This window comes from Peromyscus maniculatus, chromosome 3 (genome assembly GCF_049852395.1).
Source record: "Peromyscus maniculatus bairdii isolate BWxNUB_F1_BW_parent chromosome 3, HU_Pman_BW_mat_3.1, whole genome shotgun sequence".
NCBI lineage: Eukaryota > Metazoa > Chordata > Mammalia > Rodentia > Cricetidae > Peromyscus > Peromyscus maniculatus.
The window spans coordinates 167,005,124-167,028,131 of NC_134854.1; the positions used below are offsets into that span (position 1 = coordinate 167,005,124).

A 23,008-nucleotide genomic window follows, 5' to 3' on the forward strand; every position below is an offset into this window, starting at 1 on the left:
TTTACGGTGACGGTTACCCTTCCTCCACCCCAAACGGGTGCCCCTGCCTCCGCCTTCCATACTTACTGTGAAATGCATTATCTCTCTTGAAACTTTTTCAAGTTCTAATTTAAGCATATTGATTCGTCAGGGCCTTTTACCGTACTATCTCAAATCGTATTTTACCTTTTTAGTGTCACCTTGTTTCTGCCCCTAATTCTTGACCATCCACCCATGCCAGGCTGTTGAGTATTTCCTCAGACGTGCCTCCCATTTCCACCACTGTGCCTTTTGTACGACCGTGTAGTCTGTTGGGATGCTTGCTTTTCCTGCTGTTGCACCATCTATCAAAACCCAGTTCATAGATCATTCTTTTTAGACTCCCTTGGGTGGCATTGATAATACAGTGAGCTCCCAGAGCTCTTGATAGTTCTGCAGTATTTATTAGGATGTATTTGTTCAATTATTTGTCTCTCCTGCCAGCTTGAACATGAGTCTGGGATCATGCCTTACTCATCTTTAAAACAAAAGCTAGTTCAGTGTTGGCACATAGCAAGCATTATTTATACATACATATATACATATTTATAATGCAATCATTCTAAAGAATCTGCTGTAAAAATTCTCAGTCCCTTAAAAATAAGGACATTAAAACCCAAAGGGACTTTTTTATTTTAGGGTCAGTGCCCTTAACCTGTTTTGAATATGAGCAGCCCTGTATTCCTAACATACATGTAATTGTACTTTCGCTATTAGTTGATGGGAGATTGTATATAATAACAAATGCATGTGCATGCACACACACATCATGCCTTCAAGTGATTATGCTAGTATCTTTATATTTGACAATTAGGATTTTATATGACACAAATGCTTTTGATAGTGTTCATATATGCATTCATGCAAAGATCCATATGTTAGAAATAACTGGTTTAGGTTAGGTTAGTTCTTCTTTGGATTGTTAATTTGAACATACACACACACAGCCTAGCCACCATTCTAGAGAGCATGTAAATTGGTTTTGATTTGTTCTTTCAAATTTTGTGTTCCTTTTAGATTTTCTTCATAAAGCTCCAAGTACATTCATGTCCATGGAGTAGAAATTATCTGTGCATTCAAATAGTGCATGTGTCAGCACAAGATGCTCATTTTTATATGTCATTTATTGTTATGGGATATTTTTTTTAAAATTTATTTATTATGTACACAGAGGAGATCTCATTACAGATGGTTGTGAGCCACCATGTGGGTGCTGGGAATTGAACTCAGGAACTCTGGAAGAGCAGTCAGTGCTCTTAACCTCTGAGCCATCTCTCCAGCCCCGTTATGGGATATTTGTACACTGTGTGAAGGTGTATTGTTGTGATTGGTGTAATAAAAGCTGAACAGCCAATAGTTAGGAAGGAGGTATAAGCAGGATTTCCTGGGAGAGAAAGGAAGAGGAGGAGAAACTAGCCTAAGCTAAGGCCAAGCTTTCATTAATAAGTCTCTGTGTTATTTGTGAGTTGGTGGCCCAAAGAAAAATCTGACTACAGTTTATGTACATTTGTTTTCTTGTTTTTTGTTTGTTTTTTTGAGATTGAGTCTCTCTACATAGCCCTGGCTGTCCTAGACTCTGTAAACCATGCTGGCCTTGAACTCACTGATAAACCTCTTGCCTCTGCCTCCTGAGTGCTGGGATAAAGGTGTGTGCCACCATACCTGGCTATCTATATACATTCTTAATTTCTTAAAAATATTTCTCTGAGCCGGGCGGTGGTGGCACACGCCTTTAATCCCAGCACTCGAGAGGCAGAGGCAGGCAGATCTCTGTGAGTTCGAGGCCAGCCTGGGCTACCAAGTGAGTTCCAGGAAAGGCGCAAAGCTACACAGAGAAACCCTGACTCGAAAAACAAAAACAAATTTTTTTTTCTCTGAAAGACTTGAAACACATTTTTATTTTGTTATTTCCATGTGCCAGTTAATACAATATTATCTAACTACTAACATTAGAGGTACCTGCCTGAGCAATAAAAATTTTAAACTAAATTTTTGACATTTAAAAACACATCTGTCATATATCACACCTCATTTGTGTATCTCCAGCAATTGAATAATGTGTAAATCGGTTGATAAAAGAAGCAAGAGTTACTTGAATTTCTTTCTATTTTTCTTAACTAAGAGCTAAAAGTAAACAGCTGGCAATTGCTGTTGTGGGTGGGAGATGGTTTCTCCTGAGTCAGCAACAGCACTAAGCCATCTGTCAGAATCGGGCTGCAGATGTCTCAGTGATGGAGTGGGTGAAAATGTGGCTAAAGCAGGAAGCAAAAGAAGAGAGAAACTTGTTTCTTAAAAGCATACCCCTGGAATTTCAGCCCACCTGCATGAAATAATTTAAATATATTATGAGTAGTTAAGACAAGCACTGAGAAAATAGGCAGGTAAATTTGAGAATATTCCTTTTTTAAATTGGAATCTGTGTTTTTTTTTTTTAATTTAAAACAGAATATGGAAAAGAGTATCTCTCCCACATTACTTACTAGCTAAAAAGGGAGAGAAAGCATCTTTCAAAAAGAATGGCAAAGCAAATTCATATTATAAAATATTTTAAGCTTTTTTGAGGTTTTGCAAACAGGAAATGAGTACACAGGTTTTCAGAAGCAGCGTCACTGTTTTTCTGAAATGTTAATAAAATTAGGCATTGAGTTATCTGTTTATGATTCTTTCTGGGTAAATGGATTTTTATACTTCTAAGATGTAAAAATGTAGTTCACTTTGTTAGTTTTTGTGCAGCCTAGAGAACATTTTTAAAGTAGTCCTTTTTTTAAAAACCCACCATGTTCATTGCTTAATTTAATGTATACTTAAAACGATTGCTAGATTTTTATAGTTATTTGAAAAAATTAAAATTTTGTTGTTTTTTAAATTGTTCTTCATATACATCTCCCTTGGCTGACTTGAAAAAATTTAAATCTTTTAGAAGTTCCATTTTGTGGAGTCAGGGAATTTGTTCTTTCCGCCTCAGGATGCTGAGACAGTTTCTACATAGGAAGAAGCAAGTGGGGCCTCGGGACCAGCTTGGCTGTGGAGGTCCAGTCCGGGCCCTCCTGGCTCAGCTCCTGCATTTGGAACCCTTGAGTTTATTTCCTTAGTGGAAAAAAAGGAGTAACATTTCAACAAAATAAGATGGTATTCTTCAGGTCCAGAAAGCTACCATTTTCAATTAACTAGAATTATTGGGCTTGACAACCTGACAACAATGTTGACAACCTGAGTTTGACCCTCAGCCCAGACGGTGGGGGGAGAGAGCCTAGTCCAAGTCGCATTACCTAGCAGTCTGAGTAGGGCTGTGATGGATGTCAGAAATTAAAGGACAGTAAACATCTTTCCATGTGCTCCCCCCCATCTGTGTATCTTTTAGTCTTTTGTGTATATTAAAGTCTTTTGGCCATTTTTAAAATTAGACTTCTTCTTGCTACGTTGACATTTTTTCTAGATGAGTACTTCATCGGATGTATAACCTGGACATGCTTACTCCAGGCCTCCTTTGTCTTCTCCAGACTGGCTTAGCTGGTAGTCAGTTTACCATCTGGATGAAACCTGATTTATCAGTGGTTTGTATGGCTTACATAAAGTTTCATGCTTTCAGTATCACGCCTAAAAAACTTTGACTATCTCCAGATTACAGAAATTTTTCTTTGCCCCTTTTTTTCCCCTTATAATATCACCATTTTTCATTTTATACTAAAATTTGTGCTCCATTTTGAGAAAAGCTTTCTATAAACCATAAAGTTTTATATAAACCAAATAAGAATTGTGCTGTGATTACTTTCCGGCATATAGGTGTCTAGTTCTTCCAATGCCATTTGTTGAAAAAATACTAACCTTTCTTTAAAAAAAAAAAAGTGGGTATGTGTGTACACACATATGCGGGTGCCCTTGACAATCAGAAGAGGGCTTCAGATTGAAACTCGGGTTAGTGACACTTGTGAGCTGCCTGACAAGGGTCTTGGTGTCTAAACTATCGTCTTCATAGCTAAGCGGCCAGCACTGTTTACCACTGAGCATCTTTCTAGCACATAATGCTCTTTGACTTGCCTTCAAACCTTGCTCTTTCATCCTTTGACTTTGTGTAGCCCAAGCTGGCCTTGAATTCACTATGTGGTAGTTCATGCTAGCCCCAAGCTTGCTGTGATATGTTTGTTGGTTTTTCTCCTTTTTTAGGGGGCGGGGGCTGCCACCCAGGTCCCAAATTAATTACACATGGAGGCTTAGTCTTAATTATAAATGCCCGGCCTTAGTTTGTCTTGTTTCTTACTAGCTTTTCTAACTTTAAGTTATCCTGTATATCTTTTGCCTCTGGGCCTTTACCTTTCTTATTTCTGTAATCTTACTTTCACTATTACTCCATGGGTAGCTGGCCTGATGTCCTCCTTCTCTGGCTACTTCTTTTCTCCTCTCAGATTTCTCTCTCTGTGTATTCTCTGCCTGCCAGCTCCGGCTATCCTTTCTCCTGACTCTATTGGCTGTTCAGCTCTTTATTAGACCATCAGGTGTTTTACACAGGCACAGTAACACAGCTTCACAGAGTTAAACAAATGCATCATAAACAGAAGTAACACACCTTAATATAATATTCCCCAGTAGTGATCTTCCTGCCTCAGCCTTCTCAATGCTTGAATTACAGGAGTGTGAGCATCACACCCAGCTCCCTTTGCACATTTTCAGAAATAAATGGGTCACCCTTCTGTGGGCCTGTTTCTGGGTCTCTGTTCTGTCTCAGACTATCAGAGCAGTCTTGTTGCTATGCTTTATGCAAAGTGAGCCTTAAATCATACACTTGGATATCTCTGCAAGATGGTTTTGGTGATTTGGGTTTCCTTGCTTTTTATAGGAGTTAAAAATCACCTTGTCAGTTTCTAGATGCATTAGACTGATAGTTGAAAACCTATTGAGTCTTTAAATCCTTGAGCACAGTATTTTCTCCACATATTTAGATCCCACTTCGTTTTCTGCTAGCATTTTGTAGTTGCCAGCATATAGATCCTGTATATATTTTGGGTATGCCTAAGAATTTCATTTATCTATTATATCAATTATAATGTATATATAATTATGAATGTAGCTTTTTAAATGGTTCTAGGAACATTATTATATCTTCATTTCTTCTTGTGACATTTTGTCATTGGTGGGTTCTCAGGAATTAATTCATTTAATATACATTACCTAATTTTTGTATATTTAAACCTGTTTCCAAATTGTCATTGCTAGCTTATAGAAGAACAGTTGGTTCTTGTATACAATGGACATGCTAAAATCATAGATTGTAGGAATTTTATGTTTTACATTTTTAGTCTTTGAAAATTTCATAGACTGTATTTTGATTATATTCATCCCCCAATTCCTCTCAGGTCTTCCCCACCTCCCTCCCCACCCAAGTTTGTGTTCTCTGTGTACCTCACTTGACTCCTGTCTCTTTTTAAACACATTGAGAGATGTTGTTTTTATTCTTTGGGATTTTCATTGTAGCAGCATGGACTACAAATCAGAGCAGTTTTCTTGTATGCACCCCAGTTGATACTTTCCCCCTATCCTTATTGCCCTAGCAACAAGATCGGTATTTAGAACATCCTTAGCTTGTTATAATTTTAGTGGGGAAAGTATTTAGTCTTTATACTATATTCATGAGAAATTTTATTCTGTGGGGGTTTTTTGTTGTTGTTGTTGTTTTTGTTTTACTTTTTGGGTTTGCTTTTTGTTTTTGTCGGAGCTGAGGCCTGAACCCAGGGCCTTGCGCTTGCTAGGCAAACGCTCTACCACTGAGCTAAATCCCCAACCCCTATTTTGTTTTTCTCCTAGTCTTTTTGTATGGTTTTGGTGTCAGAATAATGTTGAGATCTTTTAAATGCTGAATTGGTTTATGAATCTGAAAGTATTTTTTCTTTTCTTTCCTTTTATTTTCATTATTTATTTGTTTGTTTGTTTGTTTGTTTATTTGAGATAGGGTCTTTCCTTGTAGATCAGGCTGCCCTGAAGCTCATAGAGATCCATCTGCCTCTGCTTCTGGAGTGCTGAGATTAAAGGTGTGTGCCACCATTCCCCACCATATAAGTGTTCAGTTTCCTTAAAGAAATTGTATAATACTGTTTGCTTTGTTTTGTTTTCTAAGATATGCCTATATTGACCTGCCTGACCCTTGAACAAGACATGATTTTATTTCTTTTGATGTTTTGTTTTTTAATAAATTTTTAGATTTATTTGTTTTATTTTGTATGTATGAGCCTTTTGCCTGCATGTATGTATGTGCTCCAGGTGCATGCCTAGTGCCCATGGACTTCATAATAGGGTCTCGGTCAGGTCCCCTGGAACTAGAGTTAGGAATGGTTGTGAGCCACTCATGGGTACTCACTCTACAAGAGCAGCAGTGCAGTTGACTGCTGAGCCATGTCTCCAGCTCTTGGTGTATTGTAGGACTTGCCACTGAAGCTCTCTGGATGTGGAGCCTCTTTTGCAGGATATTTTTAAACTCCAATTTCTTTACTATTTAAACTTATTAGAAAATAGCTATAGGAGTTTGGTTATGTAACTCCAGTGACTATAATAGTTATAGGTGTATTACCAATTATTTGTTTCTTCTTGTATGACTTTTTGTCCTTTGTGATTTTTGAGGAATTAATCTTGTCCTAGTTAGGGTTTTTAATTGCTGTGAAGAGATAACATGACCAGGGCAGCTCTTATAAAAGAAACATTTAATTGGGGTGGATCACTTACAGTTTCAGGGTTCAGTCCATTATCATCATGGCAGGGAGCATGACAGCATGCAGGCAGATGTGCTGGAGCTGACAGTCCTTACATCTTGACATCTTGACTTAGAGGCAACAGGAAGTCAACTGACTGTCACACTGAGAGAAGCTTGAGCAAAAGAGACCTCAAAGCCCAACCCCACAGTGACACACTTTCTCCAGTAAGGCCACACCTCCTAGTAGTGCCACTCTCTTTGGGGGCCATTTTCTTTCAAACCACCACAAATCTGTTTAATCTTAATTATCTAATTCATGTATATAAGATGTATTATTCTTTTCACATGTGTTTAGAGTGAATTATGGTTCTACAGTGATTTCTCTTGTTCTTTAAGGGACTGGGAGTTGAGACAGACTGTAACCCAGATTGGACTCCTTCTCTTGATGCCCCTGCCGCAGACTCTTGGGTACTGGGGTTACCAAATTATGGGCCACCACTGCTGGCTCTTCATTTGTTCTTGAGTTGGTTATTCAATCTCTCTTGGGATCTCTCTCTACACATACCCCACCCCCATTACACACTCACACCACCCTCTTTGCTTTAAAGAACCGGCCTTTGGTTTTACTGGGTTTTACCTTCTATTTACTTGGGGTTTGTTCTGCTCTTTTCCTACTTCCTCAAGGTTGGGACTTGGATAATTGATTTTAGAGATCTTAGATTCTAATACAAACATTTTATGTGCTATAAGTTCTGTTGTGAAATATTATTTTAAGATGTGTTATATTTGTTTATGCTGTGGAACATTTGTTTTAATGATGCAAAGATGTGTCGCATTCTTTTATGTTGCATTTGTTTAACTCTGTGAAGCTGTGTTACTTTGCCTGTCTAAAACACCTGATGGTCTGTGAAAGAGCTGAACAGCCAATAGGGAGGCAGGAGGAAGGATAGGTGGGGCTGGCAGGCAGAGAGAATATATAGAAGGAGAAATCTGGGAGAAGAAGGTGCTAGAAAACAAGAAAGAGGAGGATGCTAGGGATAAGACACCCAGCCAGCCACCATGGAGTAAGAGTGAAAGTAAGATATAGAGAAAAGGAAAAAGCCAATAGGCAAAAGGTAGGTGGGATATTTTAAAGTTAAGAAAAGCTGGCAAGAAAAAAGCCAAGCCAAGGCTGTGCATTTATAATTAAGAATAAGCCTCCATGTGTGATTTATTTGGGAGCTGGGTAGTGGGCCCTCAAAAGTCCAAAGAACAAAGAGCCAAAAGAGTAAGTAAAAGAGCAAAAACAACCAACAACAAAATTTATCTTAAACCATTTTATTGACTTCTTCTTAGATTCTAAGATTTCTGTTTAGTTTTTTTTTCTTTTTTTCTTTCTTTTTGTGTTTTTTCAGGGTTTATGTGTGTCTGTGTGGGTATGCACACATGCACTGGAGTATCTGCAGAGGCCAGAGTGTTGGCTCCCTGGAGCTGGAGTTAAAGATGGCTGTGAGCTGTCTCCCCACCCCACCCCACGGCTGCTGGGAACTACACTACAGTCCTTTGCAAGAGCAGCAAACACTGTTAGCCATTCTCTTTTAAAAATTATTCTCCTGAATTCTTTGTTTCCTTACGTATTATTTATTTGAGTCAGTGTCTCACTGTAGTCTAGCTGTCCTATAACTCACTGTGTAGACCAGGCTGGCCTCTAACTCACAGAGATCTACCCAGCTTTGCTGAATTCTATATCCAGCATTTCTTACATTTCTCTTTTTTTTTTTTTTTTTTTTTTTGGAATCTGTTATAGGCAGGGACCCCTTGTTTTTTCAAATTTCTGTTTTGCTTTGGAGATTAGCCTGTCAATCAGCCTCCACTGTGAGACCACTGTGTGGGTCCCAGGTTATCCTTCTCAGCAGCTGTGATCACTGCTGGAACTCGTGTTCACCTCCACCTTGCAGAGGGGAGGTTTACCCTCTGGACTGTGGCCCCTGTGCAGCAGATGGCCAGCCTTTGTGTTGCTGCTGCTACACTGCCGCCCAGGCCTGGCCTCTTCAAGGCTCCTCTCTCTCTTGCTGCTGTTAAGTGTTGCCCTTGGTGACTCCTTCAGAATGCAGCTGAACACCTGATGCTTCTGTTCCTTGTTCAACCATCTCAACAGCCCCTTTAGTGTCTCTTTAAAACATACTGAAAGTTGCCTATAGTGGCTAATGGTATTCTCTGTTGAAACTTTTCCCTCCCATAAGAAAAATGCAGGAATTGAGATTATGTCACTTTACATAACATTCAGTAGCTCATCCAGGAGGAGGTTGAGACTTTGACATAGCAAAGCACACAAAAGCCAGCTTGGCTGTTGTTTTGAGAGAGAGAGAGAGAGAGAGAGAGAGAGAGAGAGAGAGAGAGAGAGAGAGAGAGAGAATAGGGCATAAGGAGAGTCTTAGATTTTCATTTAAGTTCATAGTATCCCAACAGAAGACCAAATAATGAAGAGTTTTAGAAAGTGAGGCTTAAGAAGCACATCTAGAATGCAGTGAGAGTAAGGTACGGTGATACGCTGGCTTTGAGTCCTGATTTTAATTTATTATTGGTATTCCTTTAGAAATGAGCTGCACAATCGAGAAGGCACTTGCTGATGCCAAAGCCCTTGTCGAAAGGTTGCGAGACCATGACGATGCAGCAGAGTCTCTCATCGAGCAGACCACAGCCCTCAGCAAGCGTGTGGAAGCGATGAAGCAGGTTTGACTTTCCTTGCTGACTCACTTAAACAAACCTTCATTGATACTTGGGCAACACTTAAATCATAAATGTCTTAGTCATTGTTCTATTGCTGTGAAAAGACACCTTGACCACGGCAACCCTTACAAAAGAAAGCATTTAATTGGGCTGACTTAGAGTTTTCAAAAGTTTTGTCCTTTATCATCATAGGTATCACCATGGCTGCTTGCAGGCAGACATGGTGCTGCAGAAGTAACTGAGTTCTACATCAGCATCCACAGGCAACAGGAAGAAAGAGGCTCCTGGCTGGAAATGGGCTTTTTGAAATCTCAAAGCCCATCCATCCCCAGTGACACACTTCCTCTAGTAAAGCCACACCTAATCCTTTCAAATAATGTCCCTCCCTGGTGACCAAGTGTTCAGATCTACGAGCCAATGGGAGCCATTCTCGTTCAGATACCACAGTAAACCACTACCTGGTCAAATCATTTCTAATTAGAGTTTTCAGGTCGCCTCCCGTGTGTGTGTGTGTGTGTGTGTGTGTGTGTGTGTGTGTGTGTGTGTGTGTGTGTTTCACTTTGGAGTAGGGTATATTAAAATGTTTTGGTGATATGTACATAGGTAGGTTTATTTTCAGATCTATAAATTTTATCCCTCTTCTGACAGAAATGCACATTTGAATTAAAAATAAGTGAAATTGTTAAATCTAAATGCATTTGATAAAGACCAGATAACACATTTCACTAATATTGGCACACATTAGATATTTTGCTGTATTATATAATGTCAAGACGTTTATACTTTTTATAAAAGTGCTTGGGTGTTATTTAACAAGCAAATAGTTTTTTTAAAATGATGTAAGGAAATAGCTAATTTTTATCCTATGTAGTTATTTCAAGTTCATTTTTGCTAGCATGTTATAAATCTGTCATTTACAGTAGGAATTAAGTAGGTTTTGCTTTTTGCTAATAACATGTGGAAGAATCTTCCAGTAGATGATTAAGTTCACCTACTGTGTAAGGCATCCCCCCATAAAGATTTCTAACTTTTAAGAAAGCAGCCCTATCCGGGCAGTGGTGGCATACACCTTTAGTTCCAGCACTAGGAAGGCAGACACAGGTCTCTGAGCTCAAGGCCAGCCTGGGCTACACAGAGAAACCCTGTCTCGAAAAACAAAGAAAGCAAGCAGCCCTGAACTGGGGCTTTTTGGAAGTCACCAGAAATAGTGGATGGAGCAAGTTCCCTGTGACTCTTTCGCTGCTGTGTCCCTAAAGCCACCTGCTCTTTGACCATCCAGCCTGATGGCAGCGATTAATGTAGACCTGGGAGTGATTTGTTTTACAAAAGGAGTTTGACACCTGAAGTTAAGAACCAGGAATGTGAGCCAGGAGGTGGTAGTGCTTGCCTTTAATCCCAGCACTTGGGAGGCAGAGCCAAGTGGATCTCTGTGAGTTCAAGAACAGCCTGGTCTACAGAGCGAGATCCAGGACAGGCACCAAAACAACACAGAGAAACCCTGTCTTGAAAAAACAAAACAAACAAACAAACAAAAAAAAACCAGGAATATTATGATGAAATCATTGATAGCTATCCAGTAAGAATGCCTCAAGAAAAATGAATAATTCTAAAGTTAAATTCCTACTTTTTAAAAAAAATCAAAATCCAGCCAGGTGTTGTGGTACACGCCTTTAATCCCAGCACCTGGGAGGCAGAGGCAGATGTATCTTGTGAGTTCAAAGCCAGCCTAGTCTACAGAGTGAGTTCCAGGACAGCCAGAGCTACATAATAGACAGACTTCATCTCAACCCCCTCTCCCCTCATCAGCAGTGCTAGGGATGAGACCTGGGGCCTCGCTCATGCTAAGCAAACTATACACCCGTCAGTATCTTTCTAGCTGCCCACCCTCTCAACCTTGGACCCCCTCAGCTCCTTTCCCAGTAGATTTGCCTGCTCTAGGTACTGTGTGTGAGTAGGACATGAGATACGTGCCTTTTGTGATTGGCCTTTTATCACGTTTTAAAATTCATCTGGGTGTAGTATGTGTCAGGTTTTGTTGTTGTTGTTTTCTCCTATTCATTGCCCAGTAATACTGCAAGGAGATACATGGTGTCCTGTTTCTTCTCTCTTCAGTGGGTGGGTACTGAACTCTTCTTTCTTTGTCCTATTATGAGTAATGGCACAATGGACATTTTCTCTTCCTTAGGAAGGAATGTTGGGTCATATAATACTTCTGTTTAAGTCTTGGAGGGTCTGCTCATTTATATTCATATATAGCAGGTAAAAATTTACAAATACTGACTTCCCATATGTTGTACTTTAATCTTTTCATTAGTATCAGGAAGAAATCCAAGAACTTAATGAAGTTGCAAGACATCGGCCAAGGTCCACACTAGTTATGGGAATCCAGCAAGAAAACAGACAGATCAGAGAATTGCAGCAAGAGAACAAAGGTAAGATATATTGTCACGAAAGAGGACTTTCATCTGCCATTGTGGTACTGGTGTGGGACTAATTCGTATGTTCACAAATCAGAGGGGCTAGAGAGATGGCTCAGTGGTTAAGAGTACTTGCAGAGGACCTAGTCCAATTCCCAGCACCCACATCAAGCATCTCACAGCTGCCCATCATTCCATCTCCAGAGGACACCTTCTTCTGAGGCACCGGGCACATATGTGGTGCAGAGACATACATGCAGGTGTTCACACATACACATAAAATAAAATAGAATTCTCTTTTTAAAGGGGAAAGTAGTCAACTCAAGTTTCTTTTTTTTTATATTTAGTCTCATTTTCTGGTCTCTGCCTAGATGGTACTTACTGCTGCTTTATCCAGTCCTCTCTGTGAAGGTCTGCCCTGCTTGGCATCATCTTGGCTGCTTCTCCTCACCATCTGCTTTGCACTGTTTTTGTTCCTGTAGAGGAACTCCACTCCCTCCTCCGTGTCCCGGCGTGGCTGCGCACAGTCTCTGCCGTGCTGTCTTAACTAGAGACTTTCACTCTGCCTTTCCCTCCATCCTTCAACAGAAGCATTAGTCTGAACTTCCCAGAATAAAGACCATGATGCTCTTGCTTAAACATTTGTTTTTCTTTCCTTGTACAATTGACCTTCAGTCAGTTCCTGGTCTCTTTTCTGTCCTCTTCCACGCTCTCCTCCACACACCATTTGTTCTGCCATTGCAGATCAGTTTCCTGGTAGAGCCTTCACACTGATGCTCCTTGTTTAGGATTCTCATTCCTTCAGTGTTCAGCCTAAGTGCTCAGGTTCATCGCAGTGTTAGACTTTGGTGGAACTTTCCCCAGTCCAGCCTCATAGCTCTGAAATGATTTTTAAGAAATGAATTTTAAGTGAACACTTTAAAACCTAACGAGAGATGTCTCCGTGGGTCAAGGGCACTTGCCACCAAGCCCGACAGCCTGCATTTCATTCCTGGAACCCCTGGTAGAAGGTGAAAGTCAATTGCAAGTTGTCCTCTGACCTCTGTGCATGTGCCATGGCGCGCGCGCACACACACACACACACACACACACACACACACACACCACACACACAGCATAAACTTTTATCTCAATAGAAAGTAATGAAGATGGGCTGGAGAGATGGCTCAGAGGTTAAGAGCACTGACTGCTCTTCCAGAGGTCCTGAGTTCAATTCCCAGCATCCACATGGTGGCTCACAACCATCTGCAATGAGATCTGGCACCCTCTTCTGTATACATAATAAATAAATAAATCTTAAAAAAAAAAAGAAAAGAAAAGAAAGTAATGAAGAGCTTTGATGCATGTTTTCTTTTCTTTTTTTTTTTTTTTTTTTTGGTTTTTCGAGACAGGGTTTCTCTGTGTAGCTTTGCGCCTTTCCTGGAACTCACTTGGTAGCCCAGGCTGGCCTCGAACTCACAGAGATCCGCCTGGCTCTGCCTCCCGAGTGCTGGGATTAAAGGCATGCGCCACCACCGCCCAGCACATGTTTTCTTTTTAAGATATTCTGTATGTCACTGTTTTGATGAATGTTATATAGAAGAACATAGTTTATATAATCTTAACTTATTTGAATAAAGCACATTGTTCTTGATAGAACTTCGAACATCTTTGGAAGAACACCAGTCAGCCTTGGAACTGATAATGAGCAAGTATCGAGAGCAAATGTTCCGGTTGCTAATGGCTAGCAAGAGAGATGACCCGGGTATAATAATGAAGTTAAAAGAGCAACACTCAAAGGTAAACCAGTCTACAAATTTGACTTGAAATGGAAACTGGGGGCCATTCCTTAACCTGTGTTCAGATTCTTTCAGTGATGTATAAATACCTCCCTCCCCATCTTTGTTTCCACAACAAGGTTTCTCTCTATAGCCCTGATTGTCCCGAAACTCACTCTGTGGATCAGGCCGCTCTCAAACTGATAGAGATCCTCCTGCCTCTGCCTCCTGAGTGCTGGGACTAAGGCCGTGCGCCACCACACCCAGAAATAGCTCACATTTTTAATTGGCATTTTCTGTTGTTGTCATCCTCTCTGCCCATTTCTTGTTGTGTATTGTTTTCTCCTTGGCTTATTCTTCTAACTCCCATTGCTCCCTAGTAACAGGGTCTCTCTGTGTAGCTCTGGCTGTCCAGGAACTCACTATGTAGACCAGGCTGGCCTCAAATTCACAGAGATCCACCTGTCTCTGCCTCCCTATTGGTGTCCTTAGTAACTTTAAAATGTTGTTTCTGTGTATTTGTGTGTGTGTGTGTGTGTGTGTGTGTGTGTGTGTGAATTCAGAAATAAACTATTGTAAAAATAAAAGTATGTTGAGTTTAAAATTATTTTTTAAGATTCTCTACTTTTAAGTTTTATTTTTTCCAGTAAATTTGTGTACTGCTACCTGTTACACAAACAGGAACTGAAATGCTTTCAAAGTCTGCAAGCTGCTGAGTGTAGATTGTTTTCCTGAAGAGTTCAGTCTGAGTGGGGACAACTTATTTTCATGAAAAACCATGGGGTTGGGGACACTGCATGTAGTTGACATCCTTTTAGAACCAAAGCTGGAGTGGTCAGTATTTTCGTAGTCATTTACTTGGGGTCACTTGGGGGCAGTTGCTGTCCAGACACTGGAATAGTTTACATTAAACTGAATTCTGAGTGCCAGTGGAAATAAAGATATTAAACTAGATTGGATGACTGGTTCTTACCTGTTTCAGGCAATGGTGAAGTAACCTACTTACAACTAATACTATTTAAGAAGTAATGATAGTTATAAGATACATGTATTTCTCAATTATTGACACATATTTTGGATTCTTTAAAATATTTCTTCCAGTTGGGGTCTATAGTATTTTTAAATTATTCCATCAGAATTTAATAACTAGTAATATTCTTTGGGTGACAGTTATACATATGAGAGACTGTAATAGCTACCTCTTGTGTCAATTAGTAGGAGAACAAAGAACTAAAATTGGGTTTAATATTATCTATTTATAATACTCATGCCCTAACAACATGGAAGACTGGGTATTTAACTGGCCTTTTGAATATAAAGTCACTGGTTAATGTCAATATTGTTGTGGAGTATCTCAATGTATATCTAAGCCAGGTATGGTGCCACACAGCTCTTTAATCCCAGTGCTTGTGAGATACAGGCAGGAAGGTCAGGGTCTAGGCCAGCCTGGCTACATGGGATGCCCATGGGATGGGCTTCTACTCTCCCTCTCCAAACACTAAGTAAATGTATAACTAAGTATAAAGAAGAATTGAAGTGCAGTCTTGAGATTCCAAAAGGCCCTTTGTTTTACAATTTGAAAACCAAAATTTTGAAGTTTTAATAGAAGAGTAAATACCACCAAAAAATTTTATAGACTAAGATCATGTTAGTCCCATATTGTAGTGACTGTGTCAGAGCAAATGTTTTCTGAAGCACATTGAGAGGGAGAGGCATAGCTCCATGGTAGAATATGTGCTTAGCGTACCTGAACCCCTGAGTTCAACACCCCCCCCCAGAAAAGCCCATTGGGTGTACCATTCATCAGTGCTGTCCCGTTAGTTAAAAAAGTTAAACACTTCCTAAATAGCCATGAACCTTCCGTTAACATTGGTTGTGTAGATTGAGTTCATCTAAGTGCTGATCCTTGCCTTCCATAAAATGACTGTTCAGTTATTTGCTATTAATTCTAACTAATACATATTAATGTTTGTGATTTTGATTTTTCCCAAAAAGGAGACACTTTGGCTCAGTAAATCAAACATTTAACACCCTGCATTGGATTAGTCGTTATGGGCAAGAGCGAGATAATTGAAGGAATGGGTCACATTGCTGTTGAGCTTGCAGTGTAAGGGGAGGTTGAGAAACAAACGTAACTCTAACAGGTAGAGTGTGGGGAAAATGAGTCATCACTAGAGGAGGAGGAGCAGTATCAGTTTTCATAAACAAAGTGGACTAATATGCCTAAACATAGAAATAATTCTGCGACACACTTTGGGGAACACAGTTGAGTATAGCTGCACTTTGGAGCATGTGTCCTGCTTGAGGCTACAGTAATACAGAAATTTGCACTCACCTAGAGCTTTTTGAGTCCATATTTAAAAATCACTAGAAAACATAACTCAGTTTCATCCAAGTACTTATTTTTACATTACTTTTTTAACAGATACCTTTTTGGAAATCTTAAAAAAACAAACATTCCAACAGTTGGCTAACACGCATGAACTAACCACTCATTCAGTTTTTAAATTACGGATGAATTCCGTATTAACATTATAATGACTCTGTACTACAGATTGAAATGGTACATCGTAACAGCTGCGAAGGATTCTTCCTTGATGCATCTCGGCACATCCTTGAAGCACCTCAGCATGGACTGGAGAGGCGGCACTTGGAAGCAAATCAGAATGTACACTAAATCAAACAGTCAACTTTGGCGGGGGTGGATGGAAGTGGGGTCCATTTTAAAAGTTGTCTTATTTTGAATTGCCCTTCCAGATTAGATCAGCAAATAAATGAAATCAATCGAAGAATGGTGTGCTTTTCATGGCCATGCTGCTGAGTCTAAAACTCTTTGTCCTTAATGCTCTGTGTGTCATGCACAGGATGTAAGCCACTGTGTATTATGTGACAGATTTAGAGCTGTTTACCGTCTTTTCTTTTGTTTGCTCTTACTAGACATCACTGCAGTTTTTGTTGTTATAAAACTGCTTTACTACACATTAAGTGTTTTCTTACTCAGGAGGCAGAAGCAAGGAGATCTGTGAGTCTGAAGCTGGATTGGTCTATGTAGCTATGTAGGGTTAGGGTTAGTATGCAGTGAGACCCTGTCTAAAAAAAGCAAAATATTTTTTCTTGATAATAACTTTAGCCTGGTATTATAAAAGGCTGATCCATCAAACTTAAAGTTTGGAAGTTAGATTTTAATTATTTGTAGTTCTTTGGTTTGAGTTCACAAACAGGAATGCCTTTTGCATAGACATTATAGCTATACATAGTGACGCTTTCTTTCTTGTTGAAGTGTTGAAGATCTGGGCTGTTGCTGCAGAGTAGAAATAATAAATATTACTTATCTATTGCTAATGTATTGTTGATAATGATTAATTATTATAATAAATAGGACAGACTTGGAAATGGAGAGAGATCAAGACAGTTTCAGGATGATGTGCCGACATTTGGGCTTGGGAGCCACAGTTCTTGCTTTGGGTCCCAGAAAAGCAGTGTGGTCCTTCCAGTGAGTGAGTGAGTCATTCACTGGGCCTATAACGCACACTAAGCATTGTTTTGTTTTTTCCTATGATCTTTTTAAAACAGACTCTATACTGAAAAATCAGCACCCTCTTTTTTTTTTTTCTTCCATTTTTAAAGGCAAGAAATTATTGGCTTCCTATGTGCCTTTTAAACCTATGCTGGTGCCACAGTACTGACCAGTTATAAATTGAGAAAGCCGTTGGTATTCAGTTTTTCAGTTCTCTGTATGTGTGGCCTCTGTAACAGGGTCTTAGGGACTTTGCGGTGCTACAGAGAATGGTGAGCATTTGCCTTGGTAACAGCTTTGCTACCACAGGCTAATCCAGGGCTGTCCAGTACACCTTCCTGAATTGATGGCATCTGTGTATCATGTGGAAGGTTCTTAGCCACATGTCACCATTAAATACTTAAAAGTGTCACCCATACAAGTGAGAGACAGAATCACTAATTTTTAACATACTTGGTTTTCATTTTAACTCTACTGTACTTGACAGAGCAGATAGTTCTTTATGGCGTCTTCCAAGTGCTTCCATTACAGAGATTCTCCATTAAGACAGGTTTAGGAGTGTAGCCCTGGAATCCATCCCTAGAACCAAAACCTTGGGAGGGCCTACATCTTTTTCTTGAAGATTATTAAATGGGGTTAGGGGTGTAGCTCAGTGATGGAATGTTTGCCTAGTCTAAAGGTCCTGGGTTCAACTCCCAGAAACACATATACAAATATTAAATATAATTACCAAAGATAGTTCTGTTGTATTTCCATCTTCCAGTTTAACAGTTATGTGGGTTCTTTAAGGTCTTGATCAGCTTCAGCTGTCTGAAAGACTTGATGTTCATTTGGGGATTTTTTTTCATTGAATTTCAATTTTAGCTTTTGTATTAATATAGTAAATTCTATTCCCAATGAAGAATGATGAATAGAAACTATTTATTGAGAAAGTGGGCTGGGCAGTGGTGGCACACCTTTAATCCCAGCACTTGGGAGGCAGAGGCAGGCAGTTCTCTGTGAGTTCGAGGCCAGCCTGGTCTATAGAGTGAGTTCCAGGACAGCCAGGACAGTTACACAGGAAACCCCACCCCCCCAAAGAGAGAGAGAGAGAATGATTATTCAAGAGCTTCTGTCCATTTTTAAACCCCACTGTCTGTCTCCTTTGCTAAACAAAAGCTCAGAAGTTCAGGGAAGGTATCTTAAGAGGAATTGTGCTTCTTTTACCTGGCTTAGTGCCTGACATGTCATAGCAGTGCAAAAAACAAGGAATGAGATAGAAAGAATTTGTAAAACAATAATACAGGTGTCTATATCATGTAGAAATTCTGTTTTTGTCAGGGAAAAAAAAGGTTCGTGTTTTAATACTCCATAGCAATTTGTTAATTTTGCTCAATAATTCTTATTCAGCAAACTCTAAGTAATAGACAGATATAAACAATACACTTCCTGTTCTCGAGGAGGGCTATGGTCTAGAAAGGCTCTTGGTTGACTTGGGATCAGCATATAGGCATTACTCCTGTAGAGGAGACTGAATCATGCAGACTTGAGGGAAGAAAAGACACTGCCTGTGCCAGCAGGTTTTTATCTTTCCCATCACTTTAACCATAGTACATGCAGCTGTGAAAAAGAAAATCTCCTTGGTCATTGTGAAATGAATTAAGTATTTTGCTATAGGGATGAGTTACACTGTGATGTGTATCCTTAATTCTATTCTTTTTTTTTTTTTTAATCTCTGTGTAGTCCCAGCTGTCCTGGAACTTGCTATGTAGACCAGGCTGTTCTCAAACTCAAAGAGCTCCTCCTGCCCCTTTAATTCTATCCTTAACACCGATGTGCACCAGCGTTGTCATGATTCATGTTACAAGGCAACATAAGGATGTCCTACTTGTGTTGGGTGGCAGTGCGGTTCTATCAGAAGAGAGAACCCAGATTAAGCTAGCGGAATCTTTCTCTCATCTCCATGCCTCCCCTCTCTTCCAGGAGTTGCAAGCACATGTGGACCAGATCACCGAGATGGCAGCAGTGATGAGAAAGGCCATTGAAATCGACGAACAGCAGGGTTGCAAGGAACAGGAGCGAATATTTCAACTTGAAGTGAGTTTTAAACTTCAAATACGGGTGGAAAGTATCCCTGCAAACATTCAAGCAAAGAACAGTCCCAGTCTTAACACACACACTCTTTTTGAGTTGGTGGTAATGATTTCTGAGTCTGGACGCTGGTGATAGTGTGAAATAGGCCATTGGGTAGTAATGCAAGAATCTGGGATCATCAGTGACACATGAATACATCAGTACTTGAGAAAGTTGATTTTTAAGACAGGTGTGGTGGCGCACACCTTTAATCCCAGCACTTGGGAGGCAGAGGCAGGTGAATCTCTGTGAGTTCGAGGACAGCCTGGTCTACAGAGCAAGTTCCAGGACAGCCAAGACTACACAGAGAAACCCTATCTTGAAAAGAGAAAGTTGAGTTTTGAGTCGATTGTTCTCGTGTGTGTGTGTGTGTGTGTGTGTGTGTGTGTGTGTGTGTGTGTGTGTGTTTGTGTGTGTATGAATTTCCTTGATTTCATAATTTTTAAAACTCAGTTCCTTGTGCTGAAGATCATACTGATCTAGAAAAATGTTACTATGATGCACAAATAATGCCAGGTGTGGTGCTCCTGTAATTCTAGCATTTGGGAGGCAGAGGTAGAAGGATCAGGAATTTAAGGTCACCCTCTGCCCCCAGTGAGTTCTAGGCTAGCCTGGACTACATGAGACCCTGTCTCAAAAAACAACAGTGGGGCGAGAGAGCTGACCCAGTGGATAAAAGGTTACCATGAAGCATGAGGAGCTGGCCCTGGACCCTCAGCACCCGTGTAAAAGTCAGAACAGTAAGCTTCAGGTTGCATAAGACACCCTGTCTCAAAACATGAAGTAGATTGCAGAGAGGAAGACTCCTGGTGTCAGCTTTTTGCCTCCACATGTGTACACACACACACACACACACACACACACACACACACACACACAAAACACATAAACCCAACAATGATCAGTAAATTCCTTATGGATGGCCATAAAACCTATTTCTGTCTCTGAGCATATAATATGCTCCCATTTGTATAAGGGTAGATCAACAAAGGACCAGAAAGCAAGTACTTTGGATTTGCAAACTGAACAGTTTACATTTGCTCAGATTTATCATGGTAATGAAAAGCAGTCACAGACAAAGCAGATAGGCAGGACTATGTTGAGAAACAACCCTAGGCCAAACTGTTGAGACCTAGAAAGTGAGGCCAAAGACAGCTGTAGAGAATAGGTTATAAGATGACAAAATTTCTCACGATTCCAAATAATCATTTACATTTCTTTTTGAAAAATAATACTTCAGTTAGTTTTGCTGATCTCACATTTTGCTGAGGGAAACATATAGTAACTACTGCTGAGTGATGAAATCTACCTCAAGGTATTAATTATTCATATAAATTTATAACTAGCATCAGTTTATGTGGTTGTTACTCATCTCCAGTCTGTTCACAGAACAAACTAATCTCTGCCTCTTTACCTGTTCCATCTGCACACATTAAGACTTGCAGCTCTGGGGAGGTTGAATACTTACTTACCCTATGTCTTTAATAGCATTTGAAATCTGGTTTTCGTTTTTGAGACAGGGTCTCACTGTATAGCCCTGATTGGCCTAAAACTTGCAATGTACACTAGGATGGCCTCAAACTCAGAGATCCCCCTGCCTCTGCCTCCCAACTGCTGAGATTAAAGGTGGGTGTCACCACCCAGCTTTAAAATCTTAGATTCAGGTTGTGAACTGCCTGCAGCACCTAGTACATCTGTCCATTTATGTGGTCCCAGAGCCTGCTTCTCATGCCACACCTTCATATGTCTGTTTTAAAATACATTTTCCTCTTAGAGGTACCTTGTAGCAATCTTACAGGTGGCCAAAAAAGCGGTTTCTGTCTCTGCACATGTAGTGCTTTCCCATTTGCATAGGGCGTAAGCTATCATCAGTTTTGCTTGTCTCCTTATAGCAAGAAAACAAAGGCTTGCGAGAGATCCTTCAGATAACTCGAGAGTCCTTTCTGAACCTGCGAAAGGACGATGCATCTGAGAGTACCTCTTTATCTGCATTAGTGACTAACAGTGACCTGAGTCTGAGGAAGAGCTGAGTGGCTTTCTGCGTGGTCACTAGGATGGGCCCAGAAGTGAGTGGATGAGTGAACATAACCCCAACTTCAATCAGCCTTTTTTCCTCTATAGTATGTCCAAGTACACTGGCAAAGAGACAGAACAGAAGAATGTATAATCAGTGGTTGTAAACTAGATTGCAAAATATAAAAGAAAGGAGAAGCTGAGCCGCGGAGTGAACAGTGAGTCTTCACAGTGCTACTGAGCACTGCAGTTTCAGAAGTGCTGTTGGCTTCCTGGGTGATACATGGGCCACCCTGAATACTCCCAATAAACGTTTGGAAATCCTAAATTATCCCAGCTTTACATTGTAAGTTTCGCTGTGGTTTTCTGAATGGGAGACTTTGTTCTAAGTCTGTCCTTCCTGTTGAGTCAGAACAGGTTATGGACCACGAGACTTCTGCCTTCGTGGTTATCTGTCAACCTTCTCATTGTTCAGTCTCTGTCAAAGGCTCTAGGGATGTGTTGCTCACCCCATACACTGAAGGCATAACTTACAGTATACCTAGTTCCCATAACTTTTAGCTAGCAGTTATCCATGACTTGCTTGAGTGTATGCAGTACCATCTCAGGAAGGAAAGAGAAGGAATATTACTTTCTAAGAAAGACAGCCATATATAGACACATTTAGTAGGTTAAACTACTCTGAAAGAATGTTTTGGTTCTTGGTTAACAATGAAACTGGTTTTCCTCCTCTGTACTTGATGTTTAAGGATATGAGACAGCTCACTAGTGGACAGTTAACATATGTAATGTAACAAGATGGGTATGGTTGTCTCCAAGTAAATTTGGAATTCCTTTGTTTGTATTTAATGAATTACCCTTCAAATACTTAAAAAGTAGATGCAAGTTCCAAAAACAAAGTTCTGGGTCTGAGTCTAAGCTCCATTTTGTTCTTAGAACCTGTGAGGTTTTCCCTACAACCTGTGACTCAGAAAATGAGAACAAAGTGCAGACCCATGGACATTCTCCTTTGCACTTAGGATACATTTACAACATGTGAAGACACAGACGTGTGCTTGAAACCCAAGCTGTTCTTACTGTGTAGAGATCAGAATAAAAGGATAAAAGATTGTGAAATGTGGTTAAAAATGTATTTATACTTGTGTGTCAAGTACATACTAAAATTAGCACAAATAGAAAGTTCTACTTTAAAGTATATCACTTAAGTAAGTATTACTTTGCATTAAAATTTTACATGTAATCTCATATATTGGCAAAATTCAAAGGACTTTTCACTTGAGAAATTTTCAGTCTTGTTTGAGGTGAGTGGGGTCACAGGGCTGTTAGGGAAGGGCCAGTGCTCCAAACAGTTAAACAGTTCTCATGCAGGGGCCTTACTAATTTATACATCAGTGAATTTATTTTTAAGATTTTTCTATTGGTTTTTGGAGAGTACCCTTAATTTAATGGTACATCCGTCCACATAGTCTTATCCCGGGCCAGAACTTTAAGAGAAGAAAGCCTGCACAGTTGAGGTGAGCTGGAGGCAGTGAGTTGAGCAGCTCTATTGTGAAATGTTACTTGAGAAGTAATTATTTTTATAAAAAAAATATTTATCCTTTGTCTTCTTGGATATAATTTTACGGTTGTGAGTCCTGAAGGACATTTGCTTTGTTTCTACCAAGTTTTCCACTGCCCCCTCCCCCACAAAAAAAACCCAACTTTAAGCTTACATCTAAGAGTGTGTGCTGAAGAGGAGCCTATTTTATCAATAAAGATGAGTGTTTAAAACTGGTATGGTCTCAGG

The 23,008-nt window shown here is 40.0% G+C and overlaps 1 protein-coding gene across 4 annotated transcripts in view; it reads left to right on the top strand.

Annotated features, from left to right (window-relative positions):
- Positions 1-23,008, top strand: part of Fgfr1op2 (FGFR1 oncogene partner 2) — a 43,411-nt gene that overhangs the window by 743 nt on the left and 19,660 nt on the right. The window contains exons 2-7 of one of the 4 annotated variants that reach the window (XM_006986633.3): positions 9,273-9,409; positions 11,721-11,838; positions 13,460-13,602; positions 16,135-16,248; positions 19,060-19,173; positions 21,102-22,996. In XM_006986633.3, the coding sequence (XP_006986695.1) occupies positions 9,275-9,409; positions 11,721-11,838; positions 13,460-13,602; positions 16,135-16,248; positions 19,060-19,173; positions 21,102-21,239 (762 nt within the window). In that variant the 5' untranslated portion in view covers positions 9,273-9,274 and the 3' untranslated portion in view covers positions 21,240-22,996. Of the gene's footprint in view, positions 1-9,272; positions 9,410-11,720; positions 11,839-13,459; positions 13,603-16,134; positions 16,249-19,059; positions 19,174-21,101; positions 22,997-23,008 lie in introns of those variants that run through there. The other 3 variants (XM_076568309.1, XM_006986634.3, XM_076568310.1) reach the window with 3 other exon arrangements.